This window comes from Pundamilia nyererei, unplaced genomic scaffold, assembly GCF_000239375.1.
Source record: "Pundamilia nyererei isolate P.nyererei 1_Seehausen unplaced genomic scaffold, PunNye1.0 scaffold00411, whole genome shotgun sequence".
In the NCBI taxonomy this organism is placed as follows: domain Eukaryota; kingdom Metazoa; phylum Chordata; class Actinopteri; order Cichliformes; family Cichlidae; genus Pundamilia; species Pundamilia nyererei.
This window is the reverse complement of record NW_005187812.1, coordinates 102,376-114,579: the sequence shown is the minus strand read 5'-3', so window position 1 is coordinate 114,579 and position 12,204 is coordinate 102,376. Positions and strand designations below refer to the sequence as shown.

Below are 12,204 nucleotides of genomic sequence, written 5' to 3'. Positions count from 1 at the left end.
TGGAACCATTAGCTTCCTGGCAGGCAAGATAGCTAATTAACTAGTTACTTGTGTCAGATGTTAGATGGTGTGGTCTGCCCTTAGCTTGTGTGTTGCAGGGCTACTACAGTGAGATAGACAACCATTCACACTCACATTTCACACCAGTTACCACTTATGTGTATATCGTATATCAATATCCCTGCCAGTTCAGCTCCATGAATACCGATTTATTTTCAAAAATTGTTTTTCTTATTTTAAAGAATAGTATTTGTTTTTCACTAGTTTTAACACTAGAAAATGGATTACTGGACAAACAGCAGAGACTTTACAATATCGGTCCCTCCTTGTCTCATCAGTTGGCTTTCAGTCTCTCTGAGCAATGTAATCCAAACTCCCTATCAGACGTGTCACATCCACTTCCCGTTGCTAACTCTGAAAGAATGTGAGCAAATCAAGGGCAACAGCTTTTACTAAAAGGCTTTCAGATGAACCCTTGCTTTGATAAAGAGCAGCAGTGTTCTTGGCGGAATGACACAGAATATCTGAATTATGGTCTAACTCTGTGTTTGTTTAATGTGTGTGTGCCCGCAGGCTGCTGAGATGATGGAGGATGAAGTGGACCCAGACTCCCAGAGCTGGGGAGGCATGAGAGGTGAGAGCGGACATGTATCTTCAGTTCTCATCAAGTTTTTAAAGGTTTTATCAGCAAAACACTCATATACAGCATAGCACATTACACCCAGTGCAGTCTATAGTGTCTTTTTTAACCATGCACGATCATATACCAACCAAGACTACCATACTGGAAGGGGTTAGTAGTATGACAGTTCTCTCACCTTTCTCACCTTACTCATTCTGACCAGGCTACAGCTCAACATCCTCTTTACAGTCTAGGGCTAGCTTAGCATCAGCATGGAAAATACCAAGGTGTCTCTTGGTCTCTGTTGGTATTCTCAGTCTGTTCATTAACACGTTTAATATGCTTTCTATCCTCTAAGTTTGGGGAACCACATAAATTATCTGAGTTTTGCTTGAAAAAAACAACCAGCGAGTCATCCTGGCAAATTTATGAAAATTTATTTTCCCTGTTTTTGACAGTTAATAACATCTGAGTGAAGCTGAAACTTGCTATTTTAACTTTGAGGACTAATTTAGAAATAAATTCAAAATCTTCTTTCCTGTAAAGAGTGCATTCATTAACTTGTAAATCTGCTTTTGAATACAGCCTGGCTTTGGGAATTTAAAAACTTTTTAAATAAAGGTGTTAAGGAAGTGTCATCTGATTACTAGATGATTCACCTAAAATAGAATTTCGGTATTGTAGTTGTTCTCTTACATGAGAACAGCATGTAGGTGGAGACAGTGGACGTGGGGGTTGTTGGGAGCCTATCCCATCCTCCATAGGGCAAGAGGCAGGTCACACCCTGAACAGGGTCTGTTGCAGGGCTAATACAGACAGCCAGACAATCACTATTCACAAGTTAACCAATTAACCTAACCCTACTAAATGCGCGTTATCTGATTGTTTTAAATGCAGTTTTCACGTTGCTAATTCACTGTTGCAAAATCTCACAGGCTCCATCCCCAAAACTGAATGTTTCCTTCTAAAAAATATTAGCCAAGCTATAAAATGACACTAAATGGACCATATCATCTTTCTATGAGTCAGATCAAGGTTATTTTTACAATGCCTGATAACATTACATATATGTTGCGATCAAGCATGCAGAGCCCTGTTGCTTTGGCTCCAGATCAGTTACAAGAAGTAAGAGCGAGGAAGGATGATGTCATTTTTCCAGCTCGAAAAATTAGTGCTGTGTGTTTACCAGTGCGTGCGTGTACGGTCTTGGCTGTATCTGAGGCAAAGATTGAGGTGAAAGTATTCCAACCTCATAACAGTCTGTGTGTGTGAGCAGAGCGACCATTTCTAATGCTTTTTGACGCCTTTGAAACCCAATATTTTTGAAGAGATTTGGGTTCACAAGTGTAATTTATTTTTAAGCTCACTTATGCTAGCTTTTATAATAGCTCTGAATTCAAATAAAAGATAACTGTTCCACCAGAGTAATGTCTTCTGTCTCTGTCTTTTCCCTCCTCAGAGTACAAGGTAAGAGTTTGCTCCCACTTTGCAAATATACTTTCATATTCTTGGCAGCACTGTTAGGACATTGGATTATAATTGTATTCCCTAATAAATCTCCCACAATGCTTACTTTGTGTTGCCAGGTCTACCCTTATGAAATGCTGGCAGTGACGCATAGAGTGAAAGTGAAGCTTCCCAGAGATGTAGACCGCACCAGACTGGAGGTGAGCTCTAATCTTACTTTCCCCTCTGTTGTTTCCCTCCTTCTATCCGTAGGTCGTTAACAAACCTGAGAAAATATGAAATTTTGGCTTACAGAATTTTGTCAAGTCAAGAATTTGTGGTTTGGGTAGGAGCTAGGCAGCTCAGCCATTGGGATAAAAGTATCAGCAAAAGCTTATAGAGGTGCCATCTTCAATCACTTAAGTGGTGAATAAACAATAAATAAACTATTTTGGGATTTCTCTTAGTATACACATTGTATGCTAAAATACAAAAGGCGCTTAGAAGTGAAGTGAAGTAAAATGTAACTTACGGTAAATGAAGTGTGTGTATTTGCTATCAGGATACATAATTGTATTTATTTACTTCTTTGGAGTCCGAGTCATGATCAATAATTACCTAAATCCTAGCTTCAAACACTCACACTAACCCTCTTTTAGACAACCAAAAACTACTCTTTTGGGGAAAAAAATATGTGTAGATTTTGATTTGTGTCCATTAGAATGATAGGGATGAAGGTTAGAGTCTTTATCAGTGATGATATAGACCTCAGAGAGTAAAACTGTTCTCCAAGACAAAGTAAGTAATTGTTGTAATTGACACAGAAGAAAAACTAGTTATACTTTTTCTAAAATAGTAATTTTTTGCTTTTCTCTAAAACATACGGTTAGGGCTGGGCACATCACCAGCGATGACTTTAGAAACAGGTTAAGGTCTTGTTTTATATACAGTCTATGTCTGCAGACAGAAATCTGTGAAATAGTGGAATATAGGGATATATGCCTCTTTCTTGATTTTTTTTTTTAAACATCAACCTATATATATATATTTTTTGGTAACTAGGAAGCAGAACACTACTACAGAGACACATAAAGACTGATGAATTAAACAAATGAATCTTTGAAACAAACATGCCATGCCTGTCATTAACACTCTGCCAAAGCCAGAGCCAGTATGGCTGAGAAAAAGACGAATGACATGCACAGTCCGACCTTGATTTTGTGGCTGCTGATAGGTTTTAAAATCTGGTGAAAAATCAGAAACCAGAGGAGACAGATCTGCAACATCGGTTTATTAATGTTTAGATTTTTAAAAAGACATCTTCAGCATTTATATATAAATGTAATGGAAGTCTTTATTTATTTGGCCTCTGCAAGAAAATTCTTCAAGTTAAAGAAATAATCTGCATAGTAGAGTACATCTGGGGATTTTATGAGAAATATAAGTATAATTTGCAGTAGTTTAATTTAATTTGGTGCCAGGTCACAGCAAGTTTAACACACATATATGTCCTATAACTATAATAAAGAAATAAAGTGAAATTGGACTTAATGTCCCAGAATAACCAATTTCCTGCTGCTGTTATTATTACACAACCCATTTAAAGATTCAAAACTTTCATTAAGTTTGAGCAGCTGAAAAAAATGAGCTGTTTTTGTCTCTAAAAGAACCCATTAAAAAAAAATCCAATTGTGGTTTGTGTTGGGGTTCAGAGCTCATGTTTTGCAGTCCTCGGAAGAGAGGTTTTGTCTAAAAAACATCCTCTGAAACATTTCAGTCTTCAGTAACCCCACTATGAGAGTTCACTGTGAGGCTTTCAGTTAACAGAAATATTGTCCCAAGTGGAGTCTGACCATATTGAGGTTACTGAGGATACTCAAGAGATTCCCTCTGTGGTTGGAAATACCAGACTGGAGTCCTATTGTCAAAAGTGTGTGCAGAAGAGAAACTGTTTGACCTGCGTTTTACCCACCACTGATCCTTGACCCCTAACTGTTTTAGGTTTAGCCATACTAATCAGCAGCTAAAAAGTCAATTTTTATATGATGGAAACATATAAAAGTGAAAAGGGAAAAAAAACAAAGAAAACTATTCTTATGCACGTTTAAACCATACACTGCCTGTAAAATGTGTCTTTTCGGCTAGTCGCTCTTGAAGCTTGGGTTGCTATATTAAGTACCTTTTACTATTATTGTAGCCAAATATTTAAAGTATTTTCCATTTATTTATTTCTGAAAATACAGAGAATCATTGTAAAGAATATTAATGTTCTTTCTTTAACCTCCTAAGACCCAAACTCTTCCACGACATGCATTATTAATTTCTCTGTGATATTTGGGCTGATTGGGGCCCGATGAATGTAAAAACAAAGAATTACCAGATTTTTTTTTTTACCTTATTTTTGTTTTTAAGAAAAATAAGAGCCACATATGAGGATATTCATCTAAAATGTTCATTAAACAGTAGCACTACAATGTCCTCGTAAGTAGATATCAGGCCCGTGTAGAGCAAAATTGAGTATTTTAGTCTAAATAACCCAAAATGTGATATCCACATATGTGGACGCCAGGTCCTAGGAGGTTAAATATATTTAACAAAAATATTGCACATAATTAAAGGCTCAAACTCACATCAATAAGCCTGTTGTGATTAGGTCAATTAAGCTACCTGACCCATGCAACACCTCAAACTGACAGGTTTTTAATTGCTTTAAATTTATTTTGATTTAATTTAACTTTGCTTGTAGTCTTAATGAAAAGTAAAAGATGTAAGTACACACCGCATGTAGTTCTTGTGCCACGGAAAAATGTAAATTTAGGAGCACAAACTGAAGTCTAGGCTATATAAAAATTATAGAAATGCAAGAAAAAGGAGTTCCAAGTTCTTTGAAATAGTAAATAAATGGATAGTAGCACTTTTCCATTTGGGCACTCAAAGCTAATTCACCCACACATTCATGCAAGTCATTTTTTTTTATGCCTAAGCACTCATAACTGAAGAATGCAGACTGGAGGAGCTGGGGCATCGAGCCACTGACCTTCCAAATAGCAGACGACTCACTTCACCTCCTAAGCCAAAGCCAACCCCAAATAGGCCTCCAGATATATTTGCTCATGTATTATCTGGATAAACACTGATGACTCTGTTATTTAGCTAGTGTGTGACCCTCTGTAAGGATGCCCGTTAAAGTGTAAACCCGCACAGTTAGGTCCATGTTGGAGTGGCTATAGCCCAGGAGGTAGGTCAGCCAGTAATTGGAAGGTGTCTGGTTTGATCTCATGCTGCTCCAGTATAAATGCCAGAGTATCCTTGGGCAAAGAGTGTAGTCCTATATACCTCAGAATAATCTGGCTACTTCTATCAGCAGTCATGTCATCAATAAATACTATTTCCTGGTTCCATTGGCAGCTATACATGGCTATGCCATAACCTCCACTGTGTTTGACAGATCACGTGGTATGTTTCAGATCATGAGCTGTTTCTCTCTTTTCTTCATGTTTTCTAAAAATCTAAGTTTTTGCAGCCTCTCTGAGAGGTGGAATTTGGTTTTTTCACCAAAAGATAACTTCCATCTCTTTCATCATAATCATTTCTTTGGACCTCATACTGACATTTCAGCAAAAAGCTACAAAATACAATTCTCATCATAATCTCCAGATTATACGATCTTGTTATACAATTACAAGGAAATAGGCCTCACTTGGCCATTAAACTACTTGCAGTTGTCCAGCTACTCTTGAGCCTCTGGAAATGGGGGAATGTGTATAAAATGGCTGTAATTTTGAAACAGTTGAAGCAAAACTTGTGTTAAAGTTGTTGAATTAGAGCTGAAAGTCTTTGGATTCAACCTCTTTAGCAGAATACCATTCAGTGATGTCACACCAGGTGTTTTGCTACTGACAGCTAACAGAAAACATGTTGTGTAACATACTGAATGGCATGAGTCATTGGTTTTACAGTTACACACTGTGATATGAAATGGGGAAGAGTATCCTCCTTTTTCATACCACCAGTGTCATTATCCTGTCAATTTGGCAGGTGAAAAATTTAAGGCACCTGAACATTTTTACCTCGGGGTGAAAACCAAACCTTCTGTTTGCTGATATAAACCAGGGGATTGGCTGTTTCACAGAAATAGCTTTACCTAGCTCTTGATAGTTGGCGATCGTGGTTCAAGAGTTGGGAGTTCGCCTTGTAATGGGAAGATTGCCGGTTCGAGCTCAGCTAGGACAGTCTCGGTCGTTGTGTCCTTGGGCAAGACACTTGGCGCCAGTGTCCGGCAGCCTCGCCTCTGTCAGTGTGCCCCAGGGTGGCTGTGGCGACAATGTAGCTTGCCAGTGGGTGGATGACTGGTTGTGTAAAGCGTTTTGGGGTCCTTAGGGACTAGAAAAGCGCTATACAAATACAGGCCATTTACCGTTTGATCACAAAAAACACACACCTGCAGTGCACAGTGCAGGAAACATTTTATATTAAAGCTACCTACGCTCTGTTTCTGGGTTTAAATCAATGCCATGCAAGTTTTTGTTACGCTGTTTTTGTGTCTGTTTTTTAGAGAGAACTTAGTGAGTGTTGGCAACATGAGGTTTTAGGATAGGAGTTTTGGTTGGAAGAATTTATAAGGGATAAAATTCAAAATACTGTATTAAACATCAAGACAGAAGGCAATATTATGCCTGTTTACTGTGTGCGCACAACACAGACATGTCAGGATGTCCATCTAATATATGCGTTCAGGCTTAGACATGAAGCTGATACAGATTAATAAAAATTATGCTGGCCAAGATCCAGAGATAGTACTGCTTCAGTTAGAAATTAATTTATTGTTCTATTGATTAATCAGTTTGAGCAGCTCAATGGCAGCACATTGCATAGCTTGCACTGCTGTGAAGGCACCCTTAATTCTGAATGACACATGTGTTCAAGCAACAAAGGTTACTCTATTTTTTTGCAGGAAGTGAAAAAAGGTCATCATGGGAGTCACCCAACAGCTTACACCTATTACAGCATAACTAAGGGAGGATTCAGGGTCACCTGATCCAGCCCTAACTATATGCTTCAGCAAAAAGGAAAGTTTGAAGCCTAATTTTAAAAGTAGAGAGGGTGTCTGTTTACTGGATCCCAACTGGAAGCTAGTTTCACTGAAGAGAGACCTGAAAGCAGAAGACTCTGCATCCCATTCTACTTTTAGATATCCTTTGAACCACAATTCTGCAGTCTGAGAATGAATGATTGATACTATAAGGTCTTTAAGATAAGATGATTATTCTCATTATTCAAGACTTTTTATGTGATTTTAACCTCCTAAGACCCGAACTCTTCCATGGCATGCATTATTAATTTCTCTTTGATATTTGGGCTGATTGGGACCTGTTGAATGTAAAAACAACGAATTACCAGATTTTTTTTTTTTATCTAAATTTTGTTTCTACGAAAAATCAGAGCCACATATGAGGATATTCATTCAAAATTTCAATAGAACAGTAGCAGTATAGTGTCCTCGTAAGTGGATATTAGGCCCCTGTAGAGAAAGGTTAAGTATTTTGGTCTAAATAACCCAAAATGTGATGTCCACATATGTGGACGCCAGGTCCTAGGAGGTTAAATACAATTCTGGATTTAACAGGGAGCCAATAAGGAGAAGTCGAAATGGTTAGAATCTGCTTTTTTTCTAGTTCCTGTCAGTCCTCTTACTGCAGGATCAACTGAAGGCTTTTCAAGGAGTTTTAGGACATCTTGATATAAATGAATAGAATACACTAGGCTAGAAGTAATATATGCATGAACTAGTTTTTCAGTATCGTTCTGAAAGAAAAAGTTTATAATTTTAGAGAAAGTGTGCAAATGGAAGAAACTGTTGATGAAAAACAAATATATGATAACTATTTTGCTGAGTTTAAAGATCTTTATGGTACAAAATAAATAAAAGTACAGTTGTGGTCAATATGTCTGAACATCTTGTCACCCACTTTGCTTCTTTATCATTAAAACGCCAACCACCACCAGTGTTTCCTTTGGTTATAAGGTTCACAAGAAGCTGCTGGTATTACTGTTGTCCACTCTAAATAACAATGTTTTTTCTGCCACAATTTCCTAATCCAGAGACATCTATCTCCAGAGGACTTTCACCAAGTGTTCGGCATGACCCTGGAGCAGTTTGACCGCCTGGCTCTCTGGAAGAAGAATGACATGAAGAAGAAGGCACGCCTTTTTTAGACAGAAAAACAATGCTAAACAAAATCTCAAAAAGTATCGGGAAGAAAACAAAATACAAAAAAAAGCCCCATCGGAAATATCTATATATGCACCACCGTGATACTCCTTCCTCCTACTTTCCACCTCTAAAACGCCATGCCTGTGAAGCCACAGAGGAACCCTGCGAGGGCACAGTTTCACAAAGCTGCGGCGGGCATCTATAGCTTTTTGTATGCAGTGTGGTCCAAATGTTTGACTGACAACCTTATGGAGATTGAGGAGCTGTGTTTGCATGGCCTGTGCTGATGCTCCTTGCCTCCTATGTGGTTTTTGCATCGACCCCTGACCCTCCCATATGCCAGTGCTTTCATACTCCATAAAAAAACAACAGCTTTTTCCAATTCTCATGCAGGCCTTCCTCCAGGTTTCTGTGGTTTGGAATGTTTTATGTGCACCTTCTTTTAATCTCAGTATTGACTTGTTTCTGTTTCTGTACAGAGTTTGTTTTCTCTTTGTGAGGTTTTGCCATCTTGTCTCTTTCTACATATCACCTGTTTGCTGCGCTGCCTTTTCTCTCTTGCTGTGTCTGCTCCTTGCAATAGGTTACTGTTACATATTCAAGACAGTTCGTTTTTACACCCTTGCCATTACATTAGGACAGTGAAGAGACTGTAGACATTCACTGTTCAAGCATGTCAAGGTCAAAGACAGGGATAAAAAAAAAACAAACAATATGTGATGTTTTACTTCAAAACTGTCAAAAACCACCTCATCATCTTTTGTTTTTGGTTTTCCTTCTTGTTCTATTCAATCAGAGAAGTTGGCTACATAGTTTTGATATGCGTGCTCTGGTACATTTGAATGTGGCTCCATATCTCACGCAAGCCTCTCATAAATCAGCCCAGATAGAGTAGCCAGGGGCTGGATAGCAGCCACAACTCTGAATCACAGTCAGCGAGAGGAAGAAAAGGAGGGGTAGAATACAGAAGGTTTCAGGGTGTACAAACATGTCAAACATGCTGCATTGCTAGGGTGACGTGCACTCACATGAAAAAAACAAAACAAATACAATTATTTTTATAAGCTATTTTTGACTTCTGAAAAGGATCATTAAACCAGTCAGGAGGATGCAGCTGAGAGAATCATCTTTTTCTTTTTCTTTTTTTTTTTGAACAAAATAAATCCTTGCAGACTAAGCTTCACATAACTGCAGCAGACGTAAGCTGAACAAGAGAGGTTTTGTTTGATTTTAAAGTCAATACTCTAACTGTATTATATCTTCTCAGCTAGAGAGTTAACTCTTTGTATGTTTGTTGTTTGAAAGTATTGTTGCGTACAGTAATAAAGCTATACATTCAAGCTTTGCTCGACTTTCTGGACCGTAAATCGATCAACTTGCCAACTAACATACTGTAACATGTATGTAAACATATACTGGATATATATCAGATTTATCTGTCTGCCATGGTGTATAACTCTTAAGGCATGCATGAGGATGGGAAATGGGGTTTGTCAACTGACCTGATATAAGAAATGAATGACAACATTATCATAAATGTGTTTTGAGTGATTGATTCTTTTCTGGTCAAATGAAGTGCCCAGCTCAGCTCCTTACATTAGCTTGTGTTAGGTATTTATTTAATTGCAATACTGGGGAAGGGATTTTATTTTTGAAATCTTGAGTGTTGTGTCAGGGAAGAGTGCTTTTGAAGAGAAACATATCAAATTTTGAGTTTAATCTGAGTGTCAAATGTTGCTCATGTAAGTAACACACTAACTGTTGTCATGCATTGCCATGTCTTCTTTCTAATATTCATCTGCTATTAAAGTGCTTTATCCAAACTACAGAGTCACTATGGTTTTAAGTGCTTACAACTGTGAGATTTTAAAAGCCCTTTTCTAATGGATACCTTCAAGTAAGCGGTACGTGTGTGTGTGTGTGTGTGTGTGTGTGTGTGTGTGTGTGTGTGTGTGTGTGTGTGTGTGTGTGTGTGTGCGTGCGTGTGTGTGTGTTGGGACCATTGGTAAACCTGCTAGTGCTTAGTATATCAGTCATAATCATTTTTAACAGCAAATATGTTTTAATGTAAAGAAAACTCACTAGTTTTTCACAAAATAGGTTTCTTTTATGTCACAAATGCAAGTGGTTAACATGAAAATATTTGCAAAATCTTGAAATGTCTGTCTCGTATCTTTCTCGCCCACTGCAACTAATGGTGGAAGATTATTTGGATTATTTCAATCCATTCTAAAATACTCCTTTACAAATACAAGTCTTCATTACTAAAAGTTTTAGTCATCATTTTTAGACACTAATCAACCGTCTTAATGTTGCTGCTCATGCTGGATCTACTCACGGAATAATACGTCTGCAGTAAATCATTAGTCTATACTGAACCAATGTGTCACATTTACCACAAACAGTGTCCCTGTGGGGCTGTTTCAAGGCCTTTTTTTGAGTGTCTATTCTTTGTTCAATGTGTACTCTCTGGTGTGCGTAACAGAAGCAAGACAAGGAACAGCTGACTGCTGTAAAATAAATAAATATAATAATAACAGTCCTCGCTGTCTTTGTCGTAGGTGAAAACTTTAACATACATATTCTGATAGACTTATGTTTATTATTGGGCTCATCACTGACTTGGACATTAGAGAATTAAGGATAACAAGCGAATTAGTAATTTAACGACTGGTAAATGTCATCTATACAAACATTTTCTCTTTTTAATAATTAATAAAAGTAATGCAAAGTTATTTCCAAGATTAAATCAGACTGTTTGTTAAAATGTTCCCTATTCATATGCTAAAGTCACAGAATAGTGACTGGAGAGTCTGCACTGTGAACTTGCAAGGTTGACAGCAACCTCGCCTAAAACATGTAAAGCATTTCCTGTAACTAAAGAAAAACTCCCTGATAAGAGAGCAACAGTAGTTCTTTATCATTTTGAGCCTATCTCTCTACTCTGTTACATATTGCACATGTACCTACGTGTGGTACTGTGTGAGAGTGTGTGTGTGGCAATTGTGATCACATGTGGGAGCCTGTCTTGGCAGCCTCCTTAGATGCTGCCTAGCCCCTAACTACAAAAAAAAGAAAAAAAGAAAATCTCAGCTGCTGTGGCTCTAGCTGCTGGCGCTGCACACCCAGAGCTCGGACAGGGGGCCCTCGCTGCAGCGCTCCACCAGGCGAGTGAGTTCCTCCGGACATCGTGGGCCTCTGGCTGTTCCCGCTAACGCCAACCGTTGTCTGGCAGAGGGTCGTCTGTGTCATGTATGTCTATGTGTCAGGTCAAGTCTTAGACTCCCCTTAGAACATTTCAGGATCCTCCAGGTGTTGGGCCGCACTCCCTGCCAGTGCCTCAAGCCCCCACCCACTGGTGCATTGGTGGTTCCCCAGTGTCCTGTGCTGGATGCTCAGGTGTGTTTGGTATGGATACCAAAATTTGTAGTATCGCACAGCACTACATCAACACTCAGTAACTCTGTAAGTCTACATGGCCTCCCATTCATAGTTGCTTCCACTTTGCAATAATACCACTTTTTGTTGGAATTTTCGTAGAACATCAAGGAGGAAAGAAAGAAATTCCCAAACTGTTACAATACCATGGTCAAATTCAACAAGCTCTTTCTAAACTTCTTAGGGTTCATGAATTTATTGTCAAAGAATTGTGGTTTCATTAATATTTAATATCCCTTCTAGTTAAATCCAAACTGGATGTGCAGTGCCTTTAGGGGAGATCCAGAGATCTGTTGCATCAATAAATAATTTCCTTAGAGACTTAATTAGAAAATGAGCTTGTTCTATTTAACATAAACTATCCAGCCAATCACTACAAGTCGTTTTCTCCGTCCTTAGTGTTCAGCCTCACATTCAACTCACTATATGCTCTTTCTTTTGTCTTTGCCACTTCTCTCTTTGCTGTATGACTTGCCTTCGAGTA

General features: G+C 38.3%; 1 protein-coding gene across 16 annotated transcripts in view; it reads left to right on the top strand.

Moving 5' to 3' along the window:
• The window catches only part of ablim2 (actin binding LIM protein family, member 2), an 87,886-nt gene extending 77,778 nt beyond the window's left edge, over nucleotides 1-10,108 (top strand). For 14 of the 16 annotated variants that reach the window (XM_013915960.1, XM_005753194.2, XM_005753191.2 and 11 more), the window contains 4 exons: nucleotides 574-634; nucleotides 2,082-2,089; nucleotides 2,209-2,289; nucleotides 8,171-8,284. In XM_013915960.1, coding sequence (XP_013771414.1) covers nucleotides 574-634; nucleotides 2,082-2,089; nucleotides 2,209-2,289; nucleotides 8,171-8,284 — 264 coding nt within the window. Of the gene's footprint in view, nucleotides 1-573; nucleotides 635-2,081; nucleotides 2,090-2,208; nucleotides 2,290-8,170 lie in introns of all 16 variants that reach the window. The other 2 variants (XM_005753195.1, XM_013915959.1) reach the window with 1 other exon arrangement.
• Nucleotides 10,109-12,204: the final 2,096 nt, after the last annotated feature.